General features: G+C 40.9%; 1 protein-coding gene across 2 annotated transcripts in view; it reads right to left on the bottom strand.

The window, feature by feature from the left end:
- The window catches only part of stxbp5l (syntaxin binding protein 5L), a 160573-nt gene that overhangs the window by 124136 nt on the left and 17450 nt on the right, over nt 1-18987 (bottom strand). For both annotated transcript variants that reach the window (XM_028394267.1, XM_028394268.1), the window contains exon 2: nt 16841-16938. In XM_028394267.1, coding sequence (XP_028250068.1) covers nt 16841-16938 — 98 coding nt within the window. The remainder of the gene's footprint in view (nt 1-16840; nt 16939-18987) is intronic.

Genomic DNA, 18987 nt, shown 5'->3' with positions numbered 1-18987 from the left:
GCATTCTAAAACCCTCCAATTACTTCTCAACATGAGAAATGAATTCAATGATGTATTGCTGGGCTACTGATTGGTTCATGTTGTATTTTTAACCACAAAACTAGTATTATTACTAGTATTATTATAACTAAATTATTTACTAACATTACTACTACTGATTATGATGATTGTTATTATTGTTGTTGTTATGATAATAACTTATGTCACCGTTAATCCACATAAGTGTAATTGCTTTTAGAGTAACCAAGCATTTTACTTTACTTGTTATTTGCAATGTCTGCTTATACATGTGCAGAAGGGACACACACACATTTTTATCTTTTCAGTCAGCGTTCCACTAAAGATTTAGTCTAAAGTGAATTCTTTGAACACAGTTTCTACGCTCCACGGCTCCACACTACACCAGCTTTCTTTCTCCACCTCCCCCTTTTTCACAGCCTGACCTTACAGTATTCTCTTATCTGTCTCTGGGAATGTGTCCTCCCCGATCTGCCCCATTTATCATTTCTCCTCATGTTCGAGGGGCCAGAAGAGCAGATAAAAGAGCCACCTATCGGTCTGAGTGCAAGATTGAGGAAGAAAAGAAAAACAGAAGCAAATGCTGATCAATATTTTCCCTGTGAGGCATGAGTGGAGAGATACAACAACACTTCACAGTACATACATGCAGGCCTAATCCAAAAACCAGCAGCTGGCAGACAGAAAGTAGGAAGCAGTTAAGCAGCCATCCGTATACCTGTAAGATATAAAAGAAAAGCATCTTTTTTTATGTGTGTCAAATGACTGAAGAGTCAGTTTGGTGCACCCACCAAAAACTTGTGTTTACCAGTTTCAAAAGAGTGTAGTATAATTTATTCATATCTCCCACATCCTCCGCCTACTGATCTAACAACGCAGGTGAGGACGTGTGGGTGAGTGCCAGCGGTCCGGCAAAACTATATAGTGGGTGGTATCCCACTCAGAATCGCTGTGCCTTTCCAGAAGTCCTATGTTACACCAAGATAAAGTCACTGCTCTGTAATAAGAATGGCTCAAAAAATGATAAGAGACATAACACAAACTAAAGACGCCATTTTGTTTTAATGTATGCATTAAATATTACATGCTGCTGTAATAGAATAGAATAGAATAGAATAGAATATACTTTATTAATCCCTTTGGGAAGGTCCCATGGGGAAATTTGGGTATTTGTAGCCTGGTCAATCATCCTAATTCTTTTTTCTTTCTTCTACTACTTTTTAGCTGTCCATCTGTTTTCACTTAACTCTTAACGATTTTGTTGGTTTCCTTTCCTCTGGCTGTGTTTGAAATCACTCCCTATGTGTTTAGTTCTGGTTTTGTTTCCTTGTTTTGGTTTTCTGTTTATCCTGTGTCCTGTTATCTTTGTTAGGTTGTTGTTCTGTCCCCTGGGTTTCTGTTTTTGTGATGTTGTCTTGTGCTTCCTGTATTATTTTGATAGCCTTGTCCTCCTTGTGCATTGTCTTCTGTTTTACTTCCTGTGTTTTCCCTCCCTGTGTGATCACCTACCCTGCCCTAATGTGTGCCACCTGTGTCTCTTGTCTTCCCTGGTCCCTTTGTATATAGTCCGTGTCTTCCCCTGTCATTGCTAGTTCGACTCGTCCGGTGTAGGGTTTGTTTCTGTCTATGTCTCATCCATGCCTTGCCTTGCCTTGCCTTGCCTTGCCTTGTTCCTCGCCTTGCCTTGTTCCTCACTACCATGCCATGTTCTTTTGCCTGACCTCGGGGTGCTCCAGGTAGTAGCCTTGTTCATGCTTTGTTTTTTGTTCCTGCCTTTTTACGCCCTGTGCCTGTTTTCCTTAATCTAGTTATGCCACGCGAAGTGTGATTTTTAGTTAGTTATTTTGTACTTTTCCTTTTGACCATGCTGAGTGTGATTTTTTACTTCCTCCTGTGCTTTCCACATTATGATTGCTTGCACTTCCCACCTGTGTCTTGTTTTCCCTCATATTTAAGTCTTTTGCTCCCCTTTGTCTGTGCCAGTTCTTACTGTGTTGTTCCTGTCTTTGTTCTTCTTTCTTCTTTTGTTGTACTTTGATTGGTTTGATGGTCTGGTATTTAGCATTGGGGATTTTTTTTGCACTTCTTTTGAATTTTGTCTGGCTTTATTTTGGTCCTATCAGAAATGTATTCGGAAAAACATCTGCACCTGTCCTCTCTGACTTTGTCCACAAAACATCCAACCTGAACTGTCCCTCTGATGTGCTCATTCCTAATCCTGTCCATCCTCGTCACTCCTAAAGAGAACCTCAAAGTCTTCATATCTGCTACCTCCACCTCTGCCTCTTGTCTTTTCCTCACTGCTACAGTCTCTAAACCCTACAGCATAGCTTCTCTCACTACTGTCTGGTGCACATTTCCTTTGATTCTTGCTGAAACTTTTGTCACACAATGCAACACTTCTACTTTCCATTTGATAAAAAGAAAAACAAGTGGCAAAAGTCTGTGAACTTCTAGGATGTTCTTGGATGAAACTAACGTATAATTATTTAGGGAATTCTGTTCCAGTATAACAACCCCACCCATATGTGTAGCATGGTGGAGGTAGTATAATGGTTTGGGTGTTGTGTGCTGCACCTGGGCCCGGATGATACCAGTGAATTCTGAAGAACATGTCAGGACATCTGTGAATCTCAAGAGACAATGAGTCATGAAGCGAGACATTGACACCAGTGGACCTAAGTGGTTCCTACGTATAAAAGAAAAGTTGAAGATGTTGTTGTGCTGATGTTTTGGTTCATATTTATGCAGACAAATGCACAATCCTTAACACAACTATTAGTTTGTCTCCTAGAAAAGTAAATCTTTCACCAACTAGAAACTACAGTGTTTTAAGTAAAAGAGCTTCTTTATTGCAGTATCAAGCTTTTTCTTCTCTGACAATGCCCATCACTCCCCTCACTAATGCATTATTTTCCATCTCCATCTACTCGTTTGAGATCACTCGGCCTCACCCCACACACACCGAGGTGATTAGGACAAAAAATGTATCCTCCTCTACCACCTGCAGTCAATTTGTCCAGATCCTGTAAACAAACGCAGACATGTGACGGGGTAGGAAAAGTAGAAAAAACAGGAACAAAAGTCCTTTTGTCTTTACAAGCAGATGTCTAGACAAAAAGAAAACGCCTGGACAGCTCAGGGGCTGGCTGCTCCAGGCCCAGGCGATGAGGTGAGAAATCAAATTAACAAGGGAAGCAGCTGGCATCGGTGAAGCCCTTTGGCAAGGGTCTGTTGTTTTGGTGATAGACAGAATGAATTAATGAGATATAATGTGCTGCGCTGCACTGTCTCACCTGGTGACACTGATGGCGGTCACTGTGCCTTTTCTTGGCTGAACACATCAGTCGTGTTATCATCATTAGAGCATCTGCGGGAAACAGAAGCATATGTTTGGGGATCATGTGCTTAAAATATAAACCAAAGGACTGTCAGCTGTTCTGTCTAAATGCTCCTGGGCTTGTAGACTATTTAGCATTAAAAGCTAAAAGCTTTTAATCTAAGCATTTATTATCAATGAATCAATCATTTACAATTTGGACAAATCATAGATAATTTCTAGGGTTTCCTTTTATCTGATATGTGAGACAGATGGTCAACAACATCTGGTCTGTCCAGGCCAGACATTTGTGTAAATGTATCCATGGCAACACCACATCCCCACTTGATGTAATTGGCCTTATACCACTCTCATGCTAACAAAAACAAAAAAAGTTGCAGAATGTGGACAGAAAATTTCTAGTAGACAAATCTCCTCTGACATGCTGCATTGTGCAGCACTGTGCTAGCAGCTAGCTAACGTGCTGCTGCATAGACCAGCTGGACCCTACTAAAGGGATACAATGTGCAACGAGAGCTGTAAGAGGCCACCTCCCTGCACCTTACCTACATGTGGAGAGGAGGAACGCCCTAGCTGCAGTTTGATTTAAATGAGGGCCATGCCACAGAGTGATTTCACATCTCTAGAGCATATTAAAGTCACAGTTAGAGGCACTCTTGTTCTGGCAAATGTTTATTTTTTCTTAATTTTTTTTTCAAAACAATAATTATGACCTCCCCTATAACGGGATATTTACCCCCTCCCCTAGAGCACATGTGTTGCGACTGCAGCAATTACACAAGCATTGTATGTGAAACCAGTATATGAGTGTATACAGAAAACAGAGTGTGACAGAAAACACCTGTGTCCTAATTCAGGGTCTAGTCCCTCTAAGGTCTGCAAAATGTGAGAGGCCTAACCTATTTAATGTCTCCTCCAAATATCTGAGGAGTGCAGCCCACTTTTAACACAGGCACCTTTTTCATAACATGGATCATAATGGAAAGCTGTTTCAATGACAATAATACCCGTACGGGCCATTGACCTTTGGGCAGCAGTGCCTCAGTGGTATAGCATGGTTGTCCAATAACCAGAAGGTTGGTGGTTCAATCCCAACTCCTCCCTAGTGTGTCCTTAGGCAAGGCACTTTACCCACATATCCTCCAGTGTACTCACTGGTGTATGGCGCTCTTTGCTGGGCTGCCTTAAGCAATTTCCCCATTGTGGGACTAATAAAGATTTCTTAATTAATTAATAACATTTAAAAATTAAATTAACCATAGAATAAATAAATTAATTGTTTAGCGTCACTTTTATAATGTTACGGGCCACATACATTTCATAGCTCTGTTTATTCCCAATTGTATTGAGCAGGGTTAATTCGATCAAAATAGTTGTCCATCTTATTATGTAAGTGCGAGAGTAGCATTAGCTAACCAACAGTGATTACCAAGCTGAAAAGTAAGACAGTCGGTCGGCCATGTTGGACTCGTTGGTATGGCTAATCAACAATGTACCTACCTCCTAGATAAATGTGCCATTATGATGCATATATGAATATATAAATACATATTTATTTATATGTATGTATTTATGGCCAGACTGACAGGGGTTTCATACATAAATAAGAGCAAATAAATTATTCTTAGCCAAGTAGTTGTGTTTACAGTCTTATGGCTGGCTGCCATGGCAATCCTTGGCTTCAAGGAAGAAAAGTTTTTGAAGAAGATCTATCTTTATATATATATATATATATATATATATATATATATATATATCATCAACAGTCTTATCTTCAGCTGCACTGCAGTGCACACATGTACACCATGTGACACCACTGGGTGCTGAGATAAGGATGTAGAGCATCTCTGTGTGTGTCTTATCTGTCACATAGACACCAAAACACAACAGCCTTCCATTTCTCCATCATTCACTCCGTATGCTTTCCTCCGCCTCTGATGAAGGGAGCATTGCATTATGTAATGTGTTTACACATGGAGACGCTGTGCCAAGAACGAGCTCAGTGTGTGCATACATACCGCACACCTCCACCATCACGTGTACTAAACAAGTCCCAACACGTCAAATCATATAATTCAAAAGGACGTGTAATCTGATCTAATTAAAGACTTTAAGGTTACATGTACCATTTCATTGGCAGTGCGGCTAATTGCATTTGCAGAATTTCTTTGCAGTTTGTGATGATAACACCACGACCACATCCAGTCAGACGCTGGCTTATTTTGCATAATTCCCCAATGTGGCAGACTGTGATAGAGAGGGAATCAAACTTAAAATCCTGCTAATGAAGATGATTAGAAAGCACAGCAGCTAAATAGCAGGGCATAAATATAGTCAGCAGTGAGGATACTCTACACAGTGTAAATAAAACCAAGCCAGCTTAAAAACTGGCATCCTTATGGTCACTTATTGGGTGTGATTCCAAATGGTTTAAAGAAGATCAATCAAACAGAAACTCAAGTACAACACAGAGTAATCTGATGTCATTAGTTGTACAGCTCAATTTTTTGTAAATCAATACATGGAACATGAAGTGCAGTCAGGAGGACAACTGCATTGTGCTAAAGGACAACTATGCTTTACAAGTGCCTGTCAGATGGCTCTAATAGCAGTGGAAATTGTACACGAACAAGTGCAACAATGTGTGTCTTTGAGGGGGAGAGATGGACTAAAAATGTAAGCCTGACCTCAATTCATTTAATGAACTCCACATCTCACTACAAGTGTGTGTAGCTGTTAAAAAACCATAGTGTAAGTTGAGTGTTTCCCTTTGCAACACTGTATTGAATGTAAAATGGAAAAAAATGCTATTTCCAGGCCCAGAATAAACTCATTCTGGGTAGAAATTTGACCAATCAGAGAAAAAAGCATGTGAAGTAGCCAGAATGACAACCTAGCTTCAATATATGATATTCACACTGGTATGCACTGGACCATTTGAATGACTGTTGCCAGAGAATATAATGTACGAAGCACTAAATAGTCAATAGGTGTTTAGTGTGACTGTAGACAAAAAGTGGTGCTAAAACAGTTTAACCCTTTAAACTAAATCTTTATTTCTGCATAAATATGACCTGAAAGACTGTGTACAAATAGAGGACATTCAAGACCGTTCTATCTACCCAGCAGTGGTCCACCAACACACATCAATGCAAGTCTGTGAGGTCACAAAGGAACCCAGGGTTACCTCCAAGCACTGAACAACCGTGTTTATGGCAGAGCTGCATCATGTAGACAAGACAGTGAAACTGCAGGGCAAATAATTTGGATGGATGAAACCAATATATATGGTTAGGTTTAAATTAGAAGGCATATGAAGGACCATGATTTCCAGTAGTGGTTCTACAAAAGAATGGTTTAAGTTAAAGGCCTTTTATTTGATAGGTGGAATGCATTTATAAAAGGATACGAACATGTTTTGCTTTTTCTACACATTGTTAAAAAAATGATAAAAGACCACAGATGTTTCTGCAGTTATTTAGCAACTACCTGCTGCTGTTTGTATAAATTTAGCACATGTACCTGACCTACGCGACTGCAGTTTGAAAACATGTCTGATCCCAATTAGAATCTGATGATTGACCACAGACCTGCCACTAATCAGCTCAAAGCACTCATGCGGCAAGGCAACTGTGAAAATGGCACCGAGCTTTGTGCTGTGCTCCTTCCCAAATAATAAACCCGATTTCTTTGAGCTTTCACTCATCTCGCTCACAGCCACCACCTTTTACCATAGAATATTGAACGGTTAAATGCATGCATAGACACTTACATGATAATAAATGCAAATGTACGCAGAGATGCTCATTCTTCTTTTTGACATTTCTTTTTCTTTTGTTTCCATTCCAGGCTTCTCTCAGGAGGATACAGTGCAGTCGGTATAGGATGTTACAGATGTTGGAGACCCACTGCGATACCTCTCCAGAAAACATCAGTTGATTTTCACCTTTTTGTGTGTGTTTGTGTTTGTATATTGCTACATGTGAGTGTACACAGCTTCATGAGCCTGAGGGCCGATGAGTAACACAGCTCAGCAACTCGCTTATTTTACACAGGAGCAAAATACTATTTACACATCCCAGTACTTACTACATGTCAGCATGTGCTACTTGTAAGCCCATTTCAAAACAGTCCATATTTGAGAAACTCACACAGAGGCAGCACTGAGCTATGCAGGTTAGACTGTTGTAGTTATATGGTGAAAATGAATTCTTGCCTTACTGCTTGCAGAACCACCAGTGGTGTGCAAGAAGAACAGTTTTCCATAAAGGAACAATGCAGGCTTTCTGAAGATTGATAAGAGATAATGTGGACAAACCACATTTGGTAAAATGTAACTAAATATTTGTACTTCTTTACTGTACTTACCGTATTTTCACGACTATAAGGCGCACCTAAAAGTCTAAAATTTTCTCAAAAGTCGGCCCTGCGCCTTATAATACGGTGCGCCTTGTGTATGGGTTGAGTACCAGACACGGGGACGTGGTACGTAAACTACGTACGCTGGCAGCAATTCACCAATCAGCTGAACAGTACGTCATACGTACACTACGTACACTAGCAGCGATGAACCAATCAGATGGATACTACATAACACACCGGTTCAGCTGATTGGTGAATTGCTGCCAGCGTACACTACGTACGCTGGCAGCAATTCACCAATCAGCTGAACAGTACGTCATACGTACACTACGTACACTAGCAGCGATGAACCAATCAGATGGATACTACATAACACACCGGTTCAGCCGATTGGTGAATTGCTGCCAGCATACACTACCTACGCTGGCAGCAATCAGCTGAATGCTACGGTACTGGCGCAGCAACTTCCAGCGGATTACAGCTTCCGCGTTATGCAGTGACAACATTGCCAGCAAAAACATCCAGCCCAGCCACATCACCAACATGGATGAAGTCCACCTCACTTTCGAAATCCCCGTGAACCAAACTGTGGAGAGAATGGGGACCAGCACTGTATCAATACGGACTGTAGTGGTGGACTGGATGGTAATGGACAGAAACTTCCGCCTATGGAAGAGAAAGTCATTTTTATGCATCTATACTTTATGTAAAAATAATTAGACTTTTACTTCTTTACATTTTGCAGCTATTACATATACATTCTCCACAACATTTCTACAATGTAGAGGCAGAAGCATCACCAGGAGCTATATCTGCTTTCTTTATCAAAATACTACTTACTTTATCACCACCTAGAGACAACTCACTGTGTGAGTACTTTTACTTTTAATACTTTAGGTACATTTGAAAGTACTTAAGACTTTCACATAGGAAGGATTGTTGATGTAGCACTGCTACGTTCACGTATATATATATTTTTCTGGGTAATTGTACTTTTACTTAAGTACCAAGCTTCTTACATCCTCCACCACGGCAAGCTACCTATAAAAGAATTATTAGGTTTTAAATGAGAAGTCTTGTTTTTGGACAAAGGGAAACCATGCATTCCAGTACAAGAAGCTTATCCCATCTGTGAAGCATGGTGGTGGTAGTGTCATGGTTTGGGCCTCTTTTGCTGCATCTGAGTCTGGACAAGTTGCCATCATTGCCTACTAAAATACAATAACAGAAAATCTAATCAAATAAAACCTACTGTCAGGAATTGTGTGAAAGTGCCTCATATTCATGCAGAAGTTTTGAAAATGCACCTCTGATTTTCCTAATGTTCACTGTCACCAATGACACAGTACAGTAATCACAGAAGCTTTCAGTGACCTTTTTGTGGTAAAGGTTGGAAAGCAATCTTTAACTATCAGATAAAGGCAAAGGTCAGCCTACCTGCTCTCTTCTGTTGTTCTTGGAAAACTACAACATAACTTTTCAAGACTAATCTTGCACTGTATCTTTAATTTTTCAGCTTTACATATATTTTTTCTGTCTGATCAGCCTGAAGTCATTCTACAAATATTAATAATTCAAGACGGGAAAACATTTAATATTTTTTTCAGACATGATCAGTTTGTCGTTTGTTTGTTGTGTACGATCCTACACATGCCTGTATTTCCATTCTTCATAAGCTTGTTACCATTGCTTGCATCTGGCCATTGTGTGTGTCTGTGTGTCTGTGTATATACATGTGTCCATGAGCCACTCATGACCCCAGAATTGTGCATAATCACAAACACTCACATCACAATAAAATGTAATGAAAACAAGGACGACTGCCAAACCCTGTTCTGCAGCCTGAGACAATAACTGCACAGCCCCTACACGCACACCAGAGTCATGAAAAAATCTTCAATGAGTTGAAGAACAAAGAGTCCTGCAGTAGATAGTATGGCCCCCTCAGAGCATTGATCCTAGCATCATGGAGTCTGGGAGTACGTGAAGAGACAGAAAGAATGGAAATCCCTTGAACCAGGGGAACTGTTGGAAGATGCTTGAAACAGCCACATACTGAAAAAACTTGTTACACAAGCATACCTGAATAGAATAGGTCCTGCATAAGTCACATGAATGTAGATTTACAAAAACTGATTAGTAGAAAATGTCCATATAAGACATGTACCGTAGTTTGATTTGCTACTATGTATAGCCTATACAGTATGACCTTTGAAGTAGTAGTTTTTTTCAGAATTCTATGAGCCTTTGTAATTAATTTATTTTCTAAGTCAGCCCTCAAATGGTCTTAAAGCCCATAATAGCTTTAAGTGACTTTACAGCTGACTGATTTTCTGGTAGAATTCTGTCATTTTATCTCTCTTTTGCAGTGTATCATTTAGCAGTAGGTAGACTGTGAATGTATAGCATTGGCATTTCCTCAAGTGATACTATTAATAGGAAGCTGACCTTTCATTCTTTGACTACCTCACGCCACCTCAAGCAGAATGGACTAAGGACCAAAGAGTAAAGACATAGAGGAGAATAAAGAGGGATGAGGATTATGAGGTGCATACCATATGTATTAGAGGATGGTGTATGGGGTAACATCAGGATCAGAGCTAATCTGACAGGGACCAAACTGTGATAAGTGGGGTCTCTTAAATAGCATGAAAATGAAAATGGGCACACTGGAGCCGGGACCTCCAGTGTGCACTGGGACGGTTTGCAGCCGAGTGTGAAGCGGCTGGGATGAGAATCAGCACCTCCAAGTCTGAGGCCATGGTTCTCGACCGGAAAAAGGTAGTTTGTCCTCTCTGGGTGGGAGGAGAGCTCCTGCCCCAAGTGGAGGAGTTTGTGTATCTCGGGGTCTCGTTCACGAGTGAGGGAAAAATGGAGCGGGAGATTGACAGACGGATCGGTGCAGCTTCCGCAGTAATGCGGAAGCTGTACCGGTCTGTTGTGGTGAAGAAGGAGCTGAGCCGGAAGGCGAAGCTCCTTCTTCACCACAACAGACCGGTACAGCGACCGCATTACTGCGGAAGCTGTACCGGTCTGTTGTGGTGAAGAAGGAGCTGAGCCGGAAGGCGAAGCTCTCGATTTACCGGTCAATCTACGTTCCTACCCTCACCTATGGTCATGAGCTTTGGGTAGTGACCGAAAGAATGAGATCGCGAATACAGGCGGCCGAAATGAGTTTCCTTCGAAGGGTGGCTGGGCGCTCCCTTAGAGATAGGGTGAGAAGCTCAGTCACCCGAGAGGAGCTCGGAGTAGAGCCGCTGCTCCTCCACATCGAGAGGAGCCAGCTGAGGTGGCTCGGGCATCTGGTTCGGATGCCTCCTGGACGCCTCCCTGGGGAGGTGTTCCGGGCATGTCCCACTGGGAGGAGGCCCCAGGGAAGACCCAGGACGCGGTGGAGAGACTATGTCTCTCGGCTGGCCTGGGAACGCCTCGGGATTCCCCCAGAGGAGCTGGAGGAAGTGTCTTGTGAGAGGGAAGTCTGGGTGTCCCTGCTTAGACTGCTGCCCCCGTGACCCGGCCCTGGATAAGCGGTGGAAGATGGATGGATGGATGGATGAAAATGGGTGTCCATGCTAAGGTTAGCCCAGCCTGTCAAATCCCAGCGAAGAGCTACCATGAGGGAAATGTCTGTATACCTTAATGCTGTCTTTGATTTAAACATCATAACACACAATGAGATCAAAGAAAATAATCCGTAAGGCCACATGACACTGCCAGAGGTCCTGTGGAGTTCATGCCTTTAGGAAACATAAATTGTTTTGGCAGCACAAAGGGGGACCTATATAATACTAGGAAAATAGTTTTAGTGTTTAAAATGACCGTTTGGTGTGATTGACCAATCACAGCGCATTATGAGGTCAGGCTCAGGTTATTACTTATTTGTCTTTAATCCCTTCCACTTAATCACTTCCACATATAAAGTGGCTTTAGGCACTGCCAAACTTTAAAGGTAGGGTAGGAGATTTCATTCAGATGCACTTTTTGTTAAATTACTGTAACTTCTCTTTACAATCTGATAGCAACCGATTAGTTCAGCAGTTTCGCTTTAAAACGAAGAATATGAATCATCTGTGGAAGCTATAAAACACTAAAAACATCAGCCAATCCTATGAGGCGCGCCTGCGCAGAGTATTGGCTGGTTGTCACTCTCTTCCTGCTCTGCGTGCACCAGAGAGGTACGTCCATGATGGCCGAAGTCACAGACCGCAGCTCATCGGGTAATGCGCGTCCATGTGATTGGGAGGCGTGGCTTTGAATTTAAAATGTTTACATGTTTCTACTCAAAACTTCTAGTTTGTCTGTTGGTTCCTGTGCTAGTCTGTGTACTGCTGTGTGTTGTTTTGTTCTCAGGGAAAAAAGAAAAAGAAAGAATCTAAATGCAACTGATAAAATAACAAATACATAATGTTAAGTTAAATTCTAAAAATACAATCAATAATTTGTATAATATATATATTATATATATATAATATTTATTGATTAATTGTTTGAAGTAAATATTTTATAAACACTGTCTGCCGTCCTGTCTTAATCCCTTCATAAATATGGATAAAATGTATTAAACATAGGTCTCATGCAAAATTAAATCTGTCATTCTCACATTTTCAGTTAATCCATGGATAAAATGCAATGTAGAGCTATCGATTCTATTATCATGCACCCTGCAAGGGTAAAGTGAGGACAGAGTGAAGTGTTTGGTTATTAATAGCTCAATCCTGCTGCCTCATCTCTTTTTTACCCCACTACCAGAGCTGCACTTTTGCTTGCTCACCTCTGGTGTCAGTTAAAAAAAAAAAAAGAAATGCTATTACTGTAGTTTACAAATAGAGGGCTGCAAATCCTATTACATTCACTCTGTGACTAAGTGAAAAACAAAGGCAGGACCAGACATGTCTTGTCATGATGATTGTGAGCATATATCCGTGGTAATTTGCGTGTTGATTTAAGAGCTCGAGTTTGGTAACAGACATAGTGGTAAACAGCGGAAACAGAAAATATGTAAATAGAACATGATGTTTGCACAAATACAGTCAGCACTCTTGATGAGGGGAGCATCTGAGGGCCACCTTCTGCACTGCTTGCAGGGCCAGCTCGCACACTCAGCAGAGCCGATGACACCATGTGACAGCAGCCAATGCTTAATTGATGACTATCTGATGGTATCGCTTGTCTAATTGACAGCGTAAAGCTGTCCACACACACACACAAACACATACACAACGCAAGACTGCAGTGTGTATACTCAAAGTGACCATCCTGCTCATGCGCCATTGGCCTAATTAGGTTAGCTGCAGATGTTTAATTTCTACCCAACAATAAGCAAGCTGATATCAAAACTCGGCAACTTGTCTTGATTACTCAGCACTGTCAACAATATTCTAGCTGAACAAAAGTCCTAATGGAGGAAGACATGGAATATCACCTTCAGTCAAGTCAATTGATTTGCTCGGTGTTGATATCACATCAGAGACACTACAGATCAATGATATAACACAGCTTAGAGTATCACCTAGCAGTATGGGTTACACACAAGAGCCAGTTTATTAAAACTATAATAAAGTCTTAATACATTTTTTTTAATATTGTAACTGATGCTGAATGTAATAACACCTCAATATGGCATGTGCGATTGAATGACCACAAACAATATTACTGACGTGTCAGCTAGCCCTAGTGACACCGCAAAACGAATCTGGCAATGCTTTACAGTGTTGATATTAAAGTGACACATGGATCATTGTTAACTGTCGCATGTGTTATAAACACACTTTCAATATCACCCAGTCCTCCTCCTCCTCCTTCTCCTCCTCCCCCTCCCTCCCAGTATTCTCTTCCATTCAGTCTCCTTCCATTTTTTTTGTTTTGCTCTGATCTGATTGACTGTTATGAGAAGTGACTGTCTATCAGGCTCTCTGCAATTCTCTTACCAGAACCCTTTATTGAAAGTGCATCCATTTTCCAAAGCACACACAGATAAGACACAAACACGTGTGCACAACAAAGGGGTACACCTCTCGGCACAGAGGCGTACGGAGCGTTGACACAGGAAACCGCATGAACGCAGGCACGTGCGCACACTTCAAGCTCCTTCTGTATTCTATTTGTTTCTGAATAATCCAAATCTTTTTAGCATACATTGGGAGTCTCACCCCCCCAGGCGCCGGAGAGGGAGGAGTGTCCTAGGAGCCCACTGCAGAGAGCCTTGTTGCCAACCCACTGCGCCAACCCTGATGACATCGTTGCTATGCACTATTCACCAGAGCAGGACCAGTCCTACTGTGACTGACTCAGCCATTTGTGTAACATGAAGACACACCATCTAAACAAAGCAACACATCCTGGCAACAGTCAGTAGGCTCCTGTATCTGTGGGTGATTGCAGCTGTGGGTTAGTGTTTTTCAATGACAGTAGCAGGTTGTGGATAATGCACAACACAGAACAGCAGAGGACTGTGCGACTGTGCGAGGCAGGGGCTATAGGTAAAGAGAGAGAGACAAAGGTCACAAAGGTGACCTTGCTGTTGGGATTATATTGTTTCTGCTGAATAAATTAGGTGATATACATGTATAATGCTTTTACATGTAGAGGGCTGTAATACAATAATCTAAGACTGAACGTTACTGTATATAAATACAAAGAGGATATGACAGCATAGCAGAAATCGTTCTGTTATAACGTCAATATATGTCATTCAGTTATAACGGTAGTGTTATGTACGGTTTCAAAATAAATGTTTTTTTTTTAAATGCCTAAACTCAACCACAACTGAAAACAAACCTTAACCAGGAGTGACAAATAAAACCACTGTGTCAGCTGACAATAGAACCAGGGTCAGGTGTAATTATATGACCATTGTGCACATATGAGCGTCCATCTCCTACATTACTCCAGTATTAGTCACAAACTATTTACTGCACACATGACATCATATGATATCAGAGCTTCTATTCTATTCTATTCTATTCTATTCTATTCTATTCTATTCTATTCTATTCTATTCTATGATGACAATGCCATAAAGACACGTATCTATTAATGCAAATTCCAGCATCATGCTGATATTTCATGCTCTGTAATTTTTAAAGAATAAGCACAAAAAATTGAGAAAAAAATATTAAAAATAGTTTAAAGGTTCAGGTCATAAGGTCATTTGTGTGAAGAGAGAGGCATGAGGTCAGAGGTCAAAGGTGAATTTTTACATCTATACAATCCCAGCATTGTATATTTTTCATTTGTTTTTAAAAAGAATTTTTTTTTAACCAATAATCACCAAAATGCACTGAAAAGACACTGTACTGTATCCCAATATCATGATTCTGAAAAACTCCAGATTGCAGACAATCACCTCTGAAAATTATGAAAAGATATCTCTACTGCCATCTTTTAATGGAGAAATAATGATTTCACTTTTGTTTTCTCTGTGATATAGCAGATTATTTAAATTATGTGTGTGTTTTATGAAACAATGATAATGATGGATAGCCCAGACTGTCCACTTACTACTGTAGCTAATTTTCAGTTATATTGATTGCACATAGACACACTGTAGGCTACATACCACTGTTATACATGTATCCAAGCACAGTGGGAAACATGTCTACGCAGCACACTGTAAAAAGCTACCTCCCACATAACCGCAGTCTCACAGTGGCGATCAATAGTCGACCATGAATGTTTAACTTTTGACTCTCTGGGGATCAAAATGGATATTTTAATATGTATTTCTGCCGAATAATGATGTGCTGCTGCAGTAGAGGGAGCGGTTAAGGTGTCAGGTCAGCGGCGGTGTACATAAACAGACAGGGCACTAGCATTAAATTGCTTGTTTTTACATGCTGCTCCACCCAGGAGAGACCGGGTGAGAAAAATGAAAATCAGGTCCGTGGAATACATTTGGAACGCTGTGTGGATGCAGAATAGAAGGAAAAGCCAAAGGCTTACTATTGTACCATCTACAGTGAGTAGAAATATAATCTTCTGCAAGGCTACACAGTTCTAATAAAGCTGCAAAAGGAAGGAAGGAACGCATCGGGAAAAGGAAAACAAAGAGAGACCATTACAGAAGATGACAGGAGGATGTTGAAAGCCCTGAGAGAGAGAGAAAAGATTCAGACAGGCTGTGAAGGACAGAGGAAGGGTGAATTGAATAAATAAAAGTAGAAATAAGAAAGGGGAAAACAAGGTCCTCAAGACAGAAAGGCGATAGAGAGGGCGAGGCAGAATGAGAAAGTGAAGTGAAACCATGCAATTGAGAGAAAGAGAGAGAAAAAAATCTAGAGTCGCTGACAGGCCACATGGGAGCAGAGGAAGGTGTGTGCAGCATGTCAATACAAATGCTAAGTCACTCAAGGGCTTTCATCCAAGCTGAAATCTCTGCCTCACTTTGCAGTCAAGTTCAGGACAAAGAGAAAAAGGCATGGATAATAAGAAAAGAAGGAGCTGTGTACGTTCGGCTTATCCTGCAATCATTATCAGTCACGCTGTCGTCTCCAGCAAATTCAAACTCATTTTAAAATATTCAAACAATTCTCCACTGTCACCGTCTCTTTCCTGTGTTGCTTTCTGCACACAAATCATTTAGTTTATTAGCCCAGCAGCAGCACCAGCAGCAGCAGCAGCAGCAGCGGTGCAGCAGCAGCCGCCGCCGCCACCGCCGCAGCATCAGTAATTGTTCAGCTCGGTCACAGGTTCCCAAGAGGGATACTGGGAAGCAGGGGTATTTATGAGGGTGTAATCTCCTACCTGGGTTGCACTCCACACATTTCTCCCTCCCTCTCATTCCTGTGACTGGGTGACCCAAGGGATGGAGTGTTGGGGGTGGGAATGGGCTGGATGGACAGCTCTAAGCTTGCGACATGACAACCAAGCAACGTGAAGCGACAGGGTGGACAGAGGGTGGAATTAGAGGAGGAGGGAGGGGAGGTGGTTGGAAGAAGAGTTAGGGCCCCCGCACACAGACAGAGTACAGCAGTAAAGCCACTGTGGTCTCTATGTATGAGTGCATTTATGATACTATACTTTCATTTACAAACCACACAAGATTATATAGATGTACATATTAGTACTCTACTGTGTCTCCCAGACCAGAGAAAGGGGGAGTGAACATGGGGTAAAGGATACATTCGTACACCACCCGATCTTGAACCAACGGCCAGGATCTTCTGCACGGGGTCAAAGGCCAAAGCAGTGGGCTGGTAAGGGAAACCATGACGCACCGTCTGCAAGGAATACAAATAAACAAACAAAGCATCAAATCACTTTTCAATAAAAAACAGACATTTAGAGATTATAGTTCGAAATGAGTTTCACCTGGAACAATAAATAGTACAAGAAAAGCTTTAGTAATTAGCAACACAATTCATATTGTAACCTGATCCACATAGTCTCAGCAGTCATATACCAAATCCTGACTAGGCAAAACAAACACTGTCTTTCTGACTCCCACTCTAAAAAACGTGTTGCCTTCACTGCAGCTGTCTGCCATTAGTCATGTTAAATTTCCCAGCAGTGCCTCACTTACAGTAATCTTCTTACAAATACGGAACATCTCCACTGCTGAATGAACAATATAACTATAAATGTAAGCACACACGCTGTTTTTAGTTTTGATCACATCAGATATTCACTGTGGCATCATTGTTAGAAGCTTATGTTGTCGTGATGCATGGGTTTTGTTGTTGTTGTTGTTGTTGTTTTGCTCTGTTCTCTGTTGTATATCTGGTTCTGTATGTATTTGTCTGGTTCTGGGTTTGTTTACTTGATTTATTTTGAAGGTCTTTTTTTACCTGTTGGACTGCTGTTAGCTGCCTCACCCTGATTGTTTACACATGTGTCTTGTTAACACGTATTTAGGTCCTGTGCTGCCTTTTGTCTGTTTGTTCCTGTGTCTCCTGTGTCGTTAAGGGCTTGTGTAGTTCCTTGTCAGTTTTGGTCATTTTTGCAGCATGCTATCAGTTGCTGTTGTGTTTTTTCAGTCATTTTTTGGCTTTAAAAATAAATGAATATATTAATACAGCTCGCCTTTTGTTTTCTATATTTTTTTGCATTGTGTTGTCTGTGCTTGGGTGGTCCCTGAACTTTAACTCAACATAATGTCAATACATTCATTTTTGCAATACTTTTTCACCAATGTTTTGTATCAATGATTGAGAACCACATCATGTGTTAATTCTGTGGTGGCTAATCCTAATCAATGACATTCAGAAGGTTGAAGCAAGGTGACTGGACTTGTAGATTTCTAGAGAATTCATTGAAGAATCAATGACACTTGTTTTTGTCCTATTAATTACAAAATCCAGATAACAATACCTGGATTTTGTGTATTGGTCCTATGGCTCAGCCTTGTTTTTATGATACCCAGCCTGCTTATTTAGATGACATCATGGCTGATAATTAATATTGGATTGTTGCATCCCTAGCTAATCCATGTGTGAAAATGAAACCCAGGAAGCCCTTCTGTTTACACTGTGAGCCCCATTAGGTCTGTTTTTGTCATGTTGGAATAGGGTTGGGCCACCAGAGAAGAAGAAAGCCTTTAATAGAAAAAAGGCTGCTTATTCACTATGTTCAGCTGACCTCATAACACTGCTGAACCCACTGAAGCAACCCCAGATCATAACATACCATGTGATTTAACCAAACATTAAAAGGTGATGTGTTTTTAATCCATTTTTAGTACTTTTACCATCTCCAAAGTTGTTTTCTTTTTTGCAGGCCAATAATGTGACCCTTCTGAAAATGTAATAGTAATCACTGCAGCAATTATCTAATGGTAGGCTCTTATAAATTTGCTTTGTTAAACTCAGGTGGTAACTAGATTTGGGTCGGACAGTTCCACACACCGACAGGTGCCATGGTAACCACATGAGCATTATTCAGCTCACCTGTCAAAGCTTAGAATGATACAGCAATGGCTGTATACATTACTGTATAATGTTCAGTTTTTTTAACAAAACAAGCCAAATTAAACTAATATATTAATCACAGACATAATTATGTAATGACTATAACAATATAAATAATAGGAGGGGAAAACACATTGTTGCTCAGCTCCACCCTCGTCTCATCATCACCAGTGTAAACAGCTTTGTCTGGCTGCCTAAATTGTTGTAATACTGGTTTTTGTGCTCTCATTAATACTGCAGAGACATGAATTTGGAAAGATAATGTGAGGGTCTGCTGGATGAATGAATGGAATGGTTCTAAAACACAGAGAGAATGAAATCACTCAGCAGTGATCAGACTTGACAGTGGATAATGAGAAACAA

The sequence above is a fragment of the Parambassis ranga genome, chromosome 21 (genome assembly GCF_900634625.1).
Source record: "Parambassis ranga chromosome 21, fParRan2.1, whole genome shotgun sequence".
Lineage (NCBI taxonomy): Eukaryota > Metazoa > Chordata > Actinopteri > Ambassidae > Parambassis > Parambassis ranga.
This window is presented reverse-complemented; position numbering and strand designations above follow the sequence as displayed.